Raw genomic sequence first — 16,070 nt, forward strand, 5'->3', positions numbered from 1 at the left:
CAGGCAGGGTCAAGCACCAAAGGTTCCTCTAACCCACACATCCCCAGCTGCTCGTGGACTCCAGAGGCAGCAGCTTCCCAGGACAGAGCAGAGGACCAACACCTGGGAACATAAGAGACCAGCTGGATATAATTCAAAACAAGATCATCTCAGCCACAGAAACTGGCTTCCCATCCCATTTTTTACATATGTTTAAGTTTTTATCCCCAAGCTCCTTGGCAGCTGCTGTACAAGGGATTCAACTCTACAGAGCAAGAGGCAGAACATCTGCTTACCTTTGACAAAAAGCAGCTGAGAAAAGCTGTGAACTCACAAACCACAATCCATCTGTAATTAAACATTTAGAAAACAGAGCATGATGTGGAGAGATGAAGAAACAACAGTGATCCAGGCTGCTGCAGGGTACTGCAGCAGTCTGGCATTTCCTACAGGAACAGTAACTACAAGCACATTCCTAATGTAGAGGGAATTTTTCCAAGGTTTTTAGCCCCCTTCTCCAGATCTCTAACCATTTGCAGCTCAGGGACTTCTTTTTATTGGCCTAATCTACCAGGGTCCAGTACTCTCCTGCTGAGTAGCGGACAGTCATGGTAGAAGATTCAATATATACAAGGGAAAAGGATGGTCTGACAATTAGTGGATCCCTGAGGAATGGTTACGTCACCATGTGGATCCAAACGACTATGCTGTCTATTATTATTACAGGTCTCTGTCAAGACTAACACTGATGGGAATCATTCATAGGTGTTGTGTTTGTGGTCACTTAGAAAGGAGTATGTTTGGCTCCTGGGCATCAGTGATGCCATGGAGGTGAAAAGCATGTGGCATCACCTCAAAGAATTTAGCAGCAAGGTATGCATTTCAACAATGATCTGGTGCTACTAACCAGCACAGCATGCTCAGGGCTGATGGTCTTCAAGGTCAGAGGAGGCCTGAGACAGAGAGCCCAAAGATGTCACATCAATCCTGAGTTAGCAGAACATGGTTTCAGGCACATCACTGACGGGCATGTTAAATAAAATTGGCACTAACACAGAACTGAGGCATTAGGAGGATAACTTAAGAGAGCCCTAAAGATGTAGTAGCTAAATATAACAGATTAAGATGCTATATAAGGATTATTTTATCTCAGATAGCACCCAGTGCCTTTTTTTCAGCCACTGTGACACACAATTGTGACACACATTGTGACCATCCATTGTGACACACAAGTTTCCATTTCTGCTTGCTCCTAGATAGCCCTCCTCAAGCCTCATTTTCTGCCTGCTTATCCAGGACATTTGTCCGTTAGCAGAAGGTGCCAGTCTACATCCTTTAAGTACCTTCTTTCCAGACACCTCATTTAGCCTGCTGAGACACCTCCAGTTTTCTTCCTACGATTTCTGAATTCCCTGGATACCAGCCATACTCTTTTGAAGCAAGTCCCAGTATCTTTCTGTAACTCATCTCCCTCCACTGACATCCTTCTCGCAAATAGACACAGAAATTGCCTTTCAGGCTATGCCAGCTCTCTACATTTTATTTCCTGAAGTTTGAACTCCAGTTCACTTCCAAGTGAGGTCTCTCAAAGTGCTTGTCTTTTAAACACAGCATTTGCTCCACTTGTCAGCACACGCAGTCCCACTCTGAGAACTCTACCACCAAAACAGTTGGTACAGGCAAGCTCCCAATTACAGCTCCAGGAAGGATAACAGTGATGTGTTGCAGCTTGACAAAACACACAATGTGCTTCAGGCTTCTAAGGCCAGCTTTGGGTGGTAGGTGGTATGAATGGCTTCTGTATGTCACCCTGTAAGGAGGTTTCAACACATCTGAAAGTTTTATTTCATCCAGTGAAGCAAAGCCACCAGAAGTTCTAACATCTCCCTGCCCAGCTAATACTAACCTCCAGCTTCCCCCACCTTCCAAAGAGGACCCTTTGCAGATCAGCTGTACAGGATCACTGACAAAATGTGGAAGTTTTAAAATTAAATCCTTTCTTATACAGTATAAAGGGGTCAGAAGAGATTTTCTAGTGTTCAGATAGTGCAGGTCTGGGGACATCAGGAGATAACAGCTCAAATGGAGACAAGTTCTGCACTCCGGTGTTACTGTCTGTGCTCCCAGCCCACAGCTGAAGAGAAGCATGGATGGTTAAGGGCTTATTAGGGGGTAAGCAAAGAAGGTAATGCATATGATCTTCTTTCATGGCTGGACTCGATGACCTTTAAAGGTCTTTTCCAACTTAAATGATTCTATATCAAGCACTTGTTCCCAAAAAAAGCATGAATCAGGTTAATCCTCTATTTGAAAAGTATGCTTAAACTATCAAAACTTAAAGAGTATTTAAATATTTAGCATATTGAGTAACATTATCCATAGAAGGCTCTAGGGAAGGGTCCGCATAGCTCTGCCTCATCTATATTCCTTTTCTGACTCACCATGGTCTACTGCCTGGACACTGTGTTTGAACAACAGCTGCTTCAAAGGCTCCCTTTGCTCCCAACACAGGGATTTCCCTTCTCTCTCCAAAAGGCTGCTCTACTGGCTGGACATAATCCTCAATACTTTGTTATATGACCACCTTCTTCCCCAAAGGTCATCTCATCCCATAATGTTTTTAAATGATATAAAGATAAGGAAGGTTAGCACAATGCACTAATGCACCCCAGGACCTTCCTGTGCATTTCCCCATGGGGTACTTTACAATTAAGAATGGCCATTAGGAAGCTGGGAAACAATGAGAAAAGGTCCAGCTCTTTTTTCACAGTTTTGAAGCACAGTATCAAAACACTAAAGAGCAATTCCAATGTAAAATCAGGCTGGAAAGCTCTGCCTTAAAGCAGCAAACTTATCCTACACAATTCAGCCTGTTTGAAGCCTTTAGAGACCCAACACCCAACCAAAAGCAGGTTCTTTTACTGGGACGTGTAACCATGGAATTACACACCAATTCCAAGATGGCTTGACCTGCATGGTGAACAGAGCACAGGATGTTCTGTGCAGCAGCAAATGTTCACTAATGTTCAACTAAGAACACACCAACTGAGGAGAGAGCAGTACAGAGGCTCCTCCAGACACACACCCACTGAATTAAGCCCTCAGAGCCTTCACTGGCAATGCTCTCTCTGCTACCAGTGCCCATGTAAGTTTCCTGTGGGGCAGCCTCTCTGCTGAAAGGAGGAGACCCCAAAATCCTAGGAAGAGGGAGCAGCCTTGGATAAAAAGAGGGGTTTGTCCTTGGAGAATTCATTTCTGAACATCTGTAAATTCCCAGTTAATGGCAAAACTGGGTGTCTGATACTGTCTCCCAAAGGATAAGAGAAAAACCCCTGGCCAGTTGTCAGGACAAATTCATCAGCAGCACAACACTTACCTATGCCTTCTCAATGATCATTCGCAACACATCATCACATCCTTGAGGTGGCCTGACCAAACACTATATCCAGCTCCTTAACAGTCACATTTGGACAGAACAAGAGTGCAGCTGGCACATCTGGACTGGATCTGAGCAAATGCTGCCTCTTAAGAGAGTTCTTCTTAGGAGCTGCTTTAATCTCTTTGGTCAGTATTTGCCCAAGAAACCTGTCACAGTGTGAGAACAGAGCTACCTGAGCCCTTTGGAAGGAAATGAGTTTCTACTGCCTGCCTGGCTTGGGTGCAATGTCCCACTAGCGGGTGTCACAGCTCCCCACAGGACCCAGCATCACCTCCTTTAGAGAGGCTTGGAGGTTTAAGAAGTTCATTCTGGCAATTGCACTACACAATATCCAGAGGCACATCCAGATCCCTCCTTACTGTTTGGGGACTTCAGCAGTCCCCAGAACTGTTGAAGAAAGGAGCTTAGTGGCTTGTCAGGGGGCAAGAGGCAGAAGAAGCAACTCTCCTGTGTGAATATCCAGGCTCTGAGCTATGGTAGCTGACCTCAGCTCTTCAGGAAACTCTAGCCAGAGAGGGAGCATGCAGGACATCAGTTTCTACAACAACCCTGACAAGGAGGAAGAAAAAGATCATGATTCCCTGTTGTGTCAGAAGTGCCCCAGCTTAGCTGAATCCCTAAGGGATTAGAAAGTGAAACAGCACACACAGACATCATCTTAAACTGACAGATAAGCAGCATAGTAGCGGGTGGCTCAGCTATTGCCACTTGAACCTCTTTTGGGACTCTTAATACCCAGGGATGTATCAAGCCAGACAGCAACACATGGCTCAGTACAGACAGACACAGAGGTGCTGCCTGCAGCTCCTGGTGTGCAGCTGCTCATCTCAAGCACTACAGCACCAGAGACACGTTGCTTTCAGCTGCTCCTCTTGGAATTGGGTGGATTACCTGTCACTGAGAGGTGTTTATTATGCATTTTGGAATTCGCTTCTTACATTTAATGATGGGTCCAGTCTACACCCGAAAGAGGAAAAATAGGCAAGCTAGGTTAGTGCAATAGGCAGAGAAGCAGGTAGTGGTAGAAGACAAACACTGATCTCACATGAACGACGCACAGAAGAACACCTTGCCATGGATATAAAACCAAACCACCTCAGCTCTCTTCTCCAGTGATATCACAAGTTCAGAAGAATCAATCAGGCTTTCAAAACCTAGGACTATAAGCAGTAAAATACTTTAGTCATTATATCATTAATGCACAGCTTTGCATCGTGAGACACCTTAGCGAGACTTCTCAACCTGGTTTTAGATATGAAAATGCATCTTGGGATTCTAAGGACTTAAAATTACTGTCTCTGTTAAGTCTGCTCTTGAGATCCTGATGGAAAAGTACATCAAATGTTTGCTTGGGCTTTTACTGCCATCCTGGCTCAAATCTGGAACATGGAGCCCATCTGAATATTGCTAATTTCCTGCTAAGACATGGACTGCACATCACAAGAACTAAGATATGTCCCCTGCCATCTATGAAAGCAGGAGAGAATTACTTTCATCCTCTTGCTCTAAAGAAGACAGTTTCAGAAATTTCAATACTTAAATCTCCTGTTTACAGCTTCATAGCTTTGACCCTCATAAAAAATGTAATTCATTTCACGATGCACTTGATATAGACCGCTGCCCTTTGGGGAAACTTCTGGAAGCTTTTGTTCACCCTGCAGAAGACATCTCTAGCCGAACTTATAAGTAACCTGAAGTGAGGGAGATGCAAGAGGACACTTGGAAGCAGTATCTGGTAGCTGTCAATGCATACACACAGTGCAATAGGACAGCAAACCAAACCTTAAGGCAGAATGCTACTTTACATCAGACACTTCACTGCAACAAGTCGACCACGCATTGTACAGTTGCTGTCACTGCAGAAGCCAAGAAGAACTTTCCACCTCCCTCCTGCATCTCCTTGTACAAAATGGCTTCAGGATTTTCCCCCATTACCCTCTTCTGGGAGCAATCACAGCCAAAGATTCAGCAAGCTGGTCACACTGTGGTACTGAGGAGCTCTCAGTTGCTGCCCCATTCACACAGGCTGGGTTAAACAGGTTGCCAGATATGATGGAAGAAGAACTTCCTCCAGCTGAAATGAGAGAGGACCAAGGGCAGTTTGTGCCCTTCTCAGAAGTACAGGGGGCTGTTGTCTGCTAGTACCCTTGGTGCCCTTCCACCTCATGTGTTTTCTTGTCCCACACAGACGCAGAATGACAGCAACATTCCTGATCTCTGATCCTGCAGCATAGAGTGCTTCTTGTGATCTCTGTAGGTATTAAAGCTTTAATAAGAGTCTTGGAAGTGCCCTGTGGCTGCAGGGGAATGGGGCGGATAGTCACTGTGTGTCCTTCTGTATTAAATACTTGTTTCCTTGTTGACTGTGACTTATGGCTAATGATTCCATAGTCCACTCAGGCATGCCAGCCCCCATTTTCCACTGTAATCATGTTTAATTTCTAGTCACAAACATCAACAGCCCTGTTACAGTCAAATGGAAACAGAAACTCACAAATAAAAGCTGCTGCCTGCCACAGCTTTGCTCTTGCATCTTCAAGCTCAAAACATCTGAATTTCATCTTTCACCTGAGCAGAAAATGGCAAAATTCAAGGTACTCTTTTTGAAAGTATCCCAATTTAAGGTGGCCGGACTTCCATGATTTACCTTGAAAAGGCCCAACACAAACTCCAGTTGGGAAGAAAACAGACTAACATCCACATCTCTGAGGGAATTCCAGCTCTCTTTCACTGTCATAAGCATAGTTATGCAAAAAATAAAATACACGGTATCTGCAGAAAAGCAGGCAGAGAATGGGTTTTCTAAGAGAAGAAACAGTGCTTTTGCCTTCCTTAACCCCATGGAGAGTGCAGTTTGACTTTTTTCAACCTCTACACTCAACTTTTTACCTTCCTGTTCCAGCAATCCAACATCAACAGTGCACCAAGGAACGGAAAAGCAACCGCCACTGAGATAGCATAAAAGCATGAACAAACATCTGAAGCTAACAAAGACAACTCATCAAGTGAAAATTGCAACACCACTTTGGTGTGCTCCCACTTATCAAAACAGTCCAGATGGAGTTTTACTGCTGTAATCTGGCTCATAGGCTTGTAAAACGTATCTGGTGTTCCCTTCTATGTTGCTGGGATTGGGCTGAGAAAGAAAGCTGCCTCGTTCACCATGACAGCTCCTGTGCTGTGGCAAAAATCACAATGGAAAGCGGTCTTGTTCTGGAAAGGAAAGTTAAGGTGTGCTCACCAAAATGCCTCTAGTCGTGTACACTGAGCCCATACAGACATTTCCCTCTCACGGCCTGTCTTCTTTAAGTAACTTCAGTCATATCAGCATCATCCACTTCTAAGAGTACAGAGGGAATTTCTGAGAGCACATCTGAAGTTCTGTTAGTCACCAGCTTACTTAAAAGATGACTTCAAAAGCATCAAATCAAATTAGTGGCATGAGTCCTACTAACTTTCATACAGGAGCTTAATCAAGGGATTTTATATCTTAATCCAAAATCACCAGCTGACCACGTACATAATCTATCAATTGTGGTAACACACTATCTGTCCTACAGATGATTTACCATACTCCTTTGAAGCACTTTGACACTACAATGATAAACATCTTCCAAATGGTTAGACAGGAATATATTTAATAGTTTCTACAGATCTTCACAGAAAATCAACTCAATTAGAAACATACAATCTGAAAAAGCAGCCAGCAGTAAAACACTGCTCTTCATTTTAAGCTGAAACTGCACCTATTCATAGCATCTGTGACTAAGACTTCCTCCATTGTCACACAACAGTTCCATTATCACCTTAGGAGGAGAGGACCTGACAGCTACACAGAAAAGGTAGCATCTGTGTTCTACATACGCACCCAAGGACTACTTCAAATTCCCTCTGGCTCAAGGCAAAAATCTCGCCTACAAACAAATTCAAAGGATGAGTGTGCCACTCAGGATAAAGCTTTGCATATTGACAATGAAACAAAGCTATTTCTTAGATGTTGCTCTGAAAACAACTGCTCTACATTACAAGTTTAGCTCTATGGAAGGGGCAGAGAGCACACTTAGCTGTGGTACGTGTTGCACTTCATGTTCACAAGCAAAAGCTTTCAAGTACACCATTTTCCTCACTTTGAGGAACCACTGTACATGAACCCCCATGCACCTTTGGATGATGTGGTACCCAACAGGAGTAAGTGATGCACTGGATGATCATACAATCAGTCAGCCAAAGGAATGGATACCTATCTTAGCAATCACTCATGGATCAAGCTATTTAAACGAATTTCAGGAAATCACAACTATTCCTTAATGTTTGCCAGCTGAAGCTTCTGCATTGTAAATAGAACATCTATCCCAACAGAGTAAAACTTGATTGACAAAGCATTTGGTATCTACAGGGAAAGAATAGGTATTTCACAGATATATCATCACACAGATCTGTTAATGTCAATGGGCAAAAAAGCCCAACAAACCCATAGCCACAATAAATGCCCAGTGGCCAGAGGGAGGGCAGTTTCATCTTAAAGCATCCCTCCCCACCCTTTTCTATGTGGAACAACCTATTTATATAGCAGCCAAAGTGAACTTCAGCACACGGAAGAGATGATGCTGCAATATACATCAATACTTGATTCCCGAGATAACGCTGCTAGGCCATACCTATGTCCCCAGCAGCAACCAGAGATTCTAAGGAATTCTTCTTCAGCATCTGCTGCATGCTCTGAGCAGCTCACTCAGAAGCTGTCCTCTGGGACAATTCCATTACACAGCAGCAGTTTAGCAGCAGCAAATGCATACAGTCCTCATCACATGGGTAAGGCTGAAGGGAAAAAGGAGGAAAGAAAAGAGGAGGACAGGATTTTGGAATAAAAGCAGGGAGGTAGAGGGACATGACAAGCTGGGATCACACAAGTAGAGCAAGAAGATGCAGCTTCACAACTCTTCCAGTTCAAAGTGCACTTCTTTTAAAATACACAGGTTAGCATGGTTTGCTTCCTGAGGCAAGGCAGGACAGAGCTGCCAAGAAGGCAGTTGTAGGGTTGAAGGAGGAGTGTGTGAAGTCTTTGGCAGAAGATGTCTTATGACCTCCTGTGCCAATGGAAGAGAGACTAAGAGGATTCACACAGCTTGAACAGTTGAGATGACAGATGTTAAGATGCCAGAAGAGAAGGTGGTCCAGGGAAGTATTTTTAGTACCAGAATTTTTTGGCAGTTACAACAAAATCCACCCTTCTCTGCGCAGGGGAGGTCTCTGTAGCATGCAGAGATTAAGTCAGTCCTTCCAAACAGCAAAGCAGACAGTGCATTTATCACAACATCCCTGCAGGATACATATGTACACCCACACTCCCAGCCCTGTCACAGGTCAGATCCAGCTGCTTATTCACAGGCAAGTGTCTGCCCAGCACGAGGAGCCTCCCCCTGCAGACTTCTGTACTGATCTCAGAGGCTCACAGCTCCAGTTAACAACGGTACGAGGCAGTTATCAGTGAGACACAAGCAGGATTGATTCAACATGTTGAGCCTCAGTGATGTGAGACAAGGGTGAGCTCTGACAAGGTTACACGCTGAGTCAGACACAGTAAGAAAACACAGATCAGCTCTGCTGTCTGGAAATCCACTCATCTGATTACAAGGTAGACTATGAAGGGAACTTTGTATAGGTCACTGGGATCATAAAAATTACTCCATAATGCACATGTTTCCCAAAGCCTTAGGATGTTTACAGAAGAAACACTGCCTAGGTACACAAGCCTTTCCCCTCTCTAAACACATGCTCCAAGTGGAAAACTCCAAATGGCAACTCTTGAAATCCACATTTCCAAAAAGCAGGAGAGGTTTAAAAGGGGAAAAGATGTGTTCTAATGATACAACCTGAGCAGAATCCTCACACCTAATATACAAGAAAAGCAGAAGACAGTGTAGTGATAACCCAAGGAAGACGTATCAGAAGCAAGGCCATCTCCAGCACTCTTAGCCTAACACGCAAACAGATTTCAATGTATTTGTGGACACACTCAGTTGTCACCATCACCCTCAACTGCAGGCTAAACCTGAAGAGATGGAGTGACATTGTCAAACCAGTAAATAATAGATACCAGACAGGCAATAAAATACACTTAAAGCAGGTGTCATCTTCCATTGCTGAGGGCATTTTGCAGATTCTAGGAAAAAATGCCGAATTCCACAACTCTGCATACCCTACCAACAGGAAAACAAGGATTTTGATGTTTGGACACACATTTTCTTTAACAAATTGCACCACACTCCTTGCACCACAGGCTTCAAGGAACACTCCAAGGCTACAGGTCACCAGAGCAGATACATTCTCAGGATAACCACAAACTCCTTCAGTATTTAACTCAGAAGCTACAGAGTTGTGACTGGTTACTCAAAATATTTTCAGGACAGAAAGTCCTAAGCTTTGCCTGCTTGTCACAGCATCTTGTGGATTTTAACACCAACAGCTACAGTGAAAAGCCTGTGAAGTCTAATCTGTACCAGAAGCTATCTATGTTCACACTAAATGCAGAAAAGCACTGCAGTGAATGGAGAAAATGGGATTGGCTCAGAGCAGCAGCAACACACAGCTGATGCTTCCAGTTGCATGGTGGTGGGATGTGCTCAAGAAAAGTGAGCTCCCACACAATCCAGTAAGAATCCCTCTTAGCCTCCCCAGTAAGAAACAGGCAGGGAATGGAGGTGTCATTGCACTCAGCAAGCTGAACCAGGGAAACTGCTCTGACACATGCTAGCCTCAGTGCAGGAAGGCACAAGAGCAAGTCCTGGAACGACCACTCCAGCACACGCCTGTAAACCTCCACAGTGATTTACAAAGAATGTATTTTTAAAAGTCCATGCTATAGCTCTCCCATTTTTTGCCCTCTTACTTAAGAAACAGCAGGAAAGGATTATAAAGATGTTAGTTACTAGCAACAAAAGCTACGAAATACTCACACTGCCAGTGTTTCTAAGATGATTTGGAGACAATACCATATAGTCAGTCAAGACTAATCATTTGCTCCTCATCTTAAATCCTTCTGCTTCCATATGTATAACAACCAGCTCCACCTCAGTGAAAACAGTAAAACATCCAAGCAGCAGAGACAGGCTCTCTCCATTTCTCCTCCTTCACCTGCCTTCATGACATGTGACAGTGACAGTGCATGAAGGGTATTTCATTTCCCACGATTTTTTCACACCCAGTACAATCTGAATATGTGTGTTTCTCCTGCAGCTGAAGGAGGAGTGCAGAGAAATCCCAGTGCCTATGGAGAACAAGAGCCACGGGATGTACCCCCAGGTTGCTTCCAAGAAGCCATCTGGGCGCTACACCAAGCCTGAATGTAAAGAAAACGCAGTAAAACAAATGCCACACCATACTGCAACCTTCCAAAAATGAGAATAAAGGGGGAAAGATTACGTAGGGGAAACCATGTGACTTAGCAGACAGAAATCCCATTTTCCATTCAAAATACCTGTCTTTCCCTCATGGAAAGCCAGCTCATCACAGACAGAAAAAAGGTCTCCTCATCAAACGACAGCCAACTTGTAACGAAAGACCAACAGGAGCATCACCTGCCATCGGGCTGCAAGAGGGGCTGCACCCAGGCTCTGCAAAGCAACTCATGAGCCCACCTCCCCTACCAGGGCAAACAGCCCCCCATAGCCAGGAGGAGAGTGGGCAGCCAGCACCCAGCTCAGCCAAACCTGCTGCCCAACACCTCTGCACGAGCACTAACAGCAATCCATCAGTTCCACACACATCACATGGAACCCTTGAGCTGTAATAAATTGCCAACGCAACAGTCAATAAGGCAAAGCAATTAATAAGGTGGCATTTTCATTACTTTAGCTGCAGCAGTCAATACAAGTGGAATAAAACTCTCCTACAAGATTAGGGCAACACAGAGGATGGATGTTTCCTTATCACGATGTATTTAACAGGAAGCCCCCTCAAACCACAGTGGTCACATACATGTGTGAGCCCTACTGAATAGAAGGAGTTGGACCTGGTAAATCTGTAGCTAGTGAATTTGGAAATGATTTTAAAGTGGGTGCTGGTCTGGGTTGTGTAAAACAAAATGCAGGAATTATAACATATAGGGATGTAGCAAATTGTTCTTCAGGCAGGGGCAGTTGAAGAGGCATTAAATGGCAACAAAAAACACCATCTCTGCAAAATCTATTTATTCCAGCCAACAGATGACTGAGAAAGAAGCAGGTTGACTAGTGAGGGACTAGGATGTCACTGTGAGCTGACACTGGTTTGCTATTTATGCTCTCACAAGCAACTGAATTTGACAGAGATAGCTGATAACCTTCTGAAAATAACTGAACTATCAAAGAATCTGTGTCTTAGCTAACACAGGTTTTGGGTTTTGCAGCCTGTAAAAATGCAAATTAATTCTCTATCTAAGGAGACAATCTTACAACTCTACCCTGGAAGATATCAAAATTGGGTATCTATTGCCTGAGGACAACTGAATTGCACAAATCCCTTTCTGAGTATCTCTATTTGGCTTTTACTGAACACTTAGAAGTCAGCTCCCTCCCTTGCAGCAGGTCACATACAAATCTTACTACTTCATTTTTAATTTAAATAATTAGAAGGCCTATTCTCTTTCAAGTTCAATCAAGAGCAAATTAGAGACGTTAACCTCTGTGGGGTAATCCAGAGGTTACAATTCTCCTGACCAAATTCATTCACGCCAAAAAACATATTTCTTGCTTCACTAAGTATAAACTACAGTAGCTCTACTAAAACATAGTGAAATTGGCACATGTAGGCTTTGGAGATGATCCCATCCAACCACTCTATCTTTCAGGTTTCCTCTGCACACACACACATACAGCAGTAAGGAAAACTGGAAGACTTCCCACCCTCTCAGTTTTTAACATGTCCCAGATAGAGCACATGGCTGGGACCACTGCCCCCACCTCTGGCAGGATTCTGGCAGCACCATGCATGAATGTTGGAAGGGAAACACGGTAAAAAACTACTCATTCTGAAGGCCTGCTATAACTGTTGCTGGGGAGAGTTAATGTAAGCAGCACTTGAAGGCCAGCCAGCACTTCTTCATGTGCATACAGTGATTTACTGAGCATCTCTTGGCACTTAGTTCAGTTCAAGGACTGGCGCTTAACGCTCTTTGCTGTAGCAATAGAGCAAATCTGATCAAGTCAAACACCTCTCCAAATACACAGGGATGCTCCAAATGGGAGACAGACACCAACAACAAAGACAAGAGGAATTCCCAAATTCCTAGGAACTTGGGAATTGCGCAAGCGTAGGGAGACATTTTTTCCTGTGAGCAGAACTGTGGAGAGAATATGGAGAGGCATTTGGTTTAAAGGAATGTCATACGGAATTAGGTTCCTCAGTGACAACAAAATAAATTGGGAATTGTAGCAACACTGGAGAGGAAATAGAAGCTGTCACTGTGGTAAAAGTAGTAAGTCATTCTGGAGCCTTATCTCTCTGTGCTCCCCACCACCACCCCAGTGGGAATGCACCGGGCTCTTTCCCAGCAACAGAATTATTTCTGTAAAATACTTTTTAAGTTGTTATATCTCTGTAACTGAAAATAAAGGCAAATGCCAGAGCTTAGTGGGACCTTTGGAACCCCATCTGTGAAGACTCATTAACCGTAAGTACAGTTTTGCAGATGCACAGCTCTGAATCTGACTCATGACTCTCTTCCCCTGACAGCAAGACTCGGGATTCAGGTAAAGAGGCTTTAGATAACTGACATGGATTCTTACTCAGGCAAATTAGGAGGAAAAAAGCAGCAGAGAAGAGGCTTAAGCAACATAGTGAGGAAGGGGGATCAACTGTTTAGTGTTTTTAACTCGAGTGATCCATCACCTGCAGTTCCAACTCACAGAGAGAATGGCGTGAGACGGGAATCTGTTTTATCTAACAAACTTTATGCATTTTCAATAGTGGACAACTAGCCTCAAATACCAGCTCAGAGCAAAAGCTCCCCTTGGGTACTTACTCACTGGGGATTTAAGCCATTTTGCACTTTTAAGGGCTGGATATGTTCAGATTTACCAGGTACAACTGCACATAGGGTAGTCTTCATGTTTGCAGCTCTTGCTTGCAAAGGACAGGATACATGTGGGGGAGACACAATTACAACTCTCTCCCACACACGAGGCATACGGAAAAGTGGAGCGTGCAAGGCACAGCTGACTCAGAGCTGCACACCTGAGGCCTCATCTCCTGTCACATGTGTATGTACATGTGCACACACAGCCAGGGGAAGCATTTGGTGCTAACAGAGCTCTTTCCGACTGAATTTCAGTGTGAGTGCAAAAGCATCAGGCCAAAACCTGCGTTAGGAGTCTGTCAGCCCCCAGCCTCTGACTCTCCCCACTGTGCCCACATACACCAGGGAGGAGGGCAAACCATTTGGTGTCCAGCAGCTCTTTCACACTGGCATTTCTAAGCCTTTTACAAGTTTCTGGAAACAACATTTAAACCGCAGTGTTGTGTATTATACAAGAACAGATCTTCCTTTGAATGGTTCAAAAATAAACCTCATTGCCTCTCCACCACCCCACCAAAAAATAAAATTTAAAATCTTCTAGCAGCATTGACCGAAGTGTAAAGCAACCTGGTTGGCTTCCATGCATCCGATGGCCTCTTCCAAGAGTGAAAACTCCACGCAGACATAGCCATAGTCGTAACCTGGGGACAGCATTTAAATACAGACGGGAGTCATGTTAGTGCCTTGTCATAAAGAAAGCAAATCAAATATTCACTTTCCCTCCAATGACAAACCCTTTAACCACCACCCCTCTACTCCAGACCGAAAAGGAGAGAAATCAGGGACTAGCTGGATGATGATTAACTGTGCAGTTTATCATGAATGTTAATAGTACAGTGTTCCCACTTCCCCTTACACAACCCAGTGACAGGCACACCCTTCCTCAGGGCAAGAAAGAATTGCTTTGTTGTTTTCTTAAAGGCATAGTGATTTTCCATTGCTAGTTTCACATTTTGTGCTCCCCAAAGCAAGTGTCGATAAGTCATTTTGAAGTACCTTGCTGCAAATGTATTTTACATGAATAGCCAGCATTTTAATTGGGCAATATTTCAGACAGAACTAACACGATTCCTTTGCCTGCGCTATTTTTCCTTCAACACCTGCTCACTTTTGAAGTCCAATCCTTTGTATTATGAAAAAGTACAGCGGAGCAGGAATGAGAACTCCAACTTCCTCATTCTGGTATAGATGTGATTGCACATATAACAAGAGGGTGTGGGAGCTTAAGTTTAGATGCAAGAAACTAGAGAGCCTTTAATCTTCTCACTCTTTGGAAAGCTGTCATCTCAGTCTGTGGCAGAAGGGACTCACTGATGCAACCACATACTCCAGTCACCTGCCCTGAAATGTTATGTCCCCCAGAAAAGTGCAGGGTGAACACCATGGAAGCTAAGACCACCCTAAGAGCCATCCTTGATGTTCAAACTACCTCCAAGAACTGAAGTGCTAAGGAACAACCTGAAGTCACAACCTCACCCTCCACATGCCAAGGCCACCTCCAAAACTGTGCTTTCCAGATGATCGTGGGCTGAGATGCTCCTACATGAACAAACAGTGAGAGGAAAGGCTTGGTTCCCTCCTGCTGCTCTTTTGGCTGGTTAGGAATGAGAAGAAAGGCGGTCTGCGTGTGGCTTGTGCCATTTTAGGCACCTAGCTGTCCTGGTGAAGAGCTCATCTCCTCTCCTGAAGATGCGTATCTTAATACTAGTATCTTCAAACCAGGTACATATCTGGTTCCTACTGCTTCAGCCCCTCACCTTCCATAGGAAGGTAGTTCCACACACACTTCTTTCAAGCAAGGCATTCCAGTCTCCTGGAAAACAGCCCACATCTCCCCCAAGCCTACACCAAAGAATATTTGCTGCATTCCTCAAGTTTTCCTTCTCTGTTTCTTTACCATCTTTGTACTTAACCACATCAAGAGACAAAGCCACACAAAACTGTTTCATCATCAAACCCTACTGATATTTTTTTACTATTATTATTATTCTGAGAGCTCTCTGCACACACTTGTAACAACCCAATCTTTACTGTGCACATTAGCCTTCAATAACGAGACTCCAATTTAGATCTAGCTCCTCCTCTGCCCCACAGAGGAATTTATTCCCCTTCCCCATTTTATTTTAGTCAATATAATTATACTAAAAGGAAATGTATCATTTGGGTGCTCTTCAGCTCAGTGAAAGATGCAGCCCAGCAGCACACCATCTCTAGTGGGATGCAGCTAATGCAACTCAATACTCTGACATGAAGTGGGCACCTGGACCTAGAGGTACCGTTTCAGCTGACAGGATCGACAAACCCAAATTCACCCAGCTGTTCCCAGCACATCCATTCTGCTCTGCAGTTCCAGCTGCAGACTAAATCCCATTTTGGAAATGAAGCAGCTCTCCTGGCTGCAGACAGAACTGCTGCTCTCCAGGAGCACTGCTGCCCCTTGCTGGGAGACTGCTTTGCATTCCGGGCAGACATCTCGACTACTTCACTGCACAGCATGCAGGCTCACATGGCACATTTTAGAAGTCTTATCCAAATCCAGAATTCTAGATTTGAACTCTTCTTTCCCCCCTGTTTAGAAAAGTGCTGCATGAATGATAT

The 16,070-nt window shown here is 44.1% G+C and overlaps 1 protein-coding gene across 2 annotated transcripts in view; it reads right to left on the minus strand.

The window, feature by feature from the left end:
* RBM6 (RNA binding motif protein 6) overlaps positions 1–16,070 on the minus strand; it is a 58,568-nt gene that overhangs the window by 22,001 nt on the left and 20,497 nt on the right. For both annotated transcript variants that reach the window (XM_005141573.3, XM_034066082.1), the window contains exon 6: positions 14,040–14,113. In XM_005141573.3, coding sequence (XP_005141630.2) covers positions 14,040–14,113 — 74 coding nt within the window. The remainder of the gene's footprint in view (positions 1–14,039; positions 14,114–16,070) is intronic.

The sequence above is a fragment of the Melopsittacus undulatus genome, chromosome 9 (genome assembly GCF_012275295.1).
Source record: "Melopsittacus undulatus isolate bMelUnd1 chromosome 9, bMelUnd1.mat.Z, whole genome shotgun sequence".
In the NCBI taxonomy this organism is placed as follows: Eukaryota; Metazoa; Chordata; class Aves; order Psittaciformes; family Psittaculidae; genus Melopsittacus; species Melopsittacus undulatus.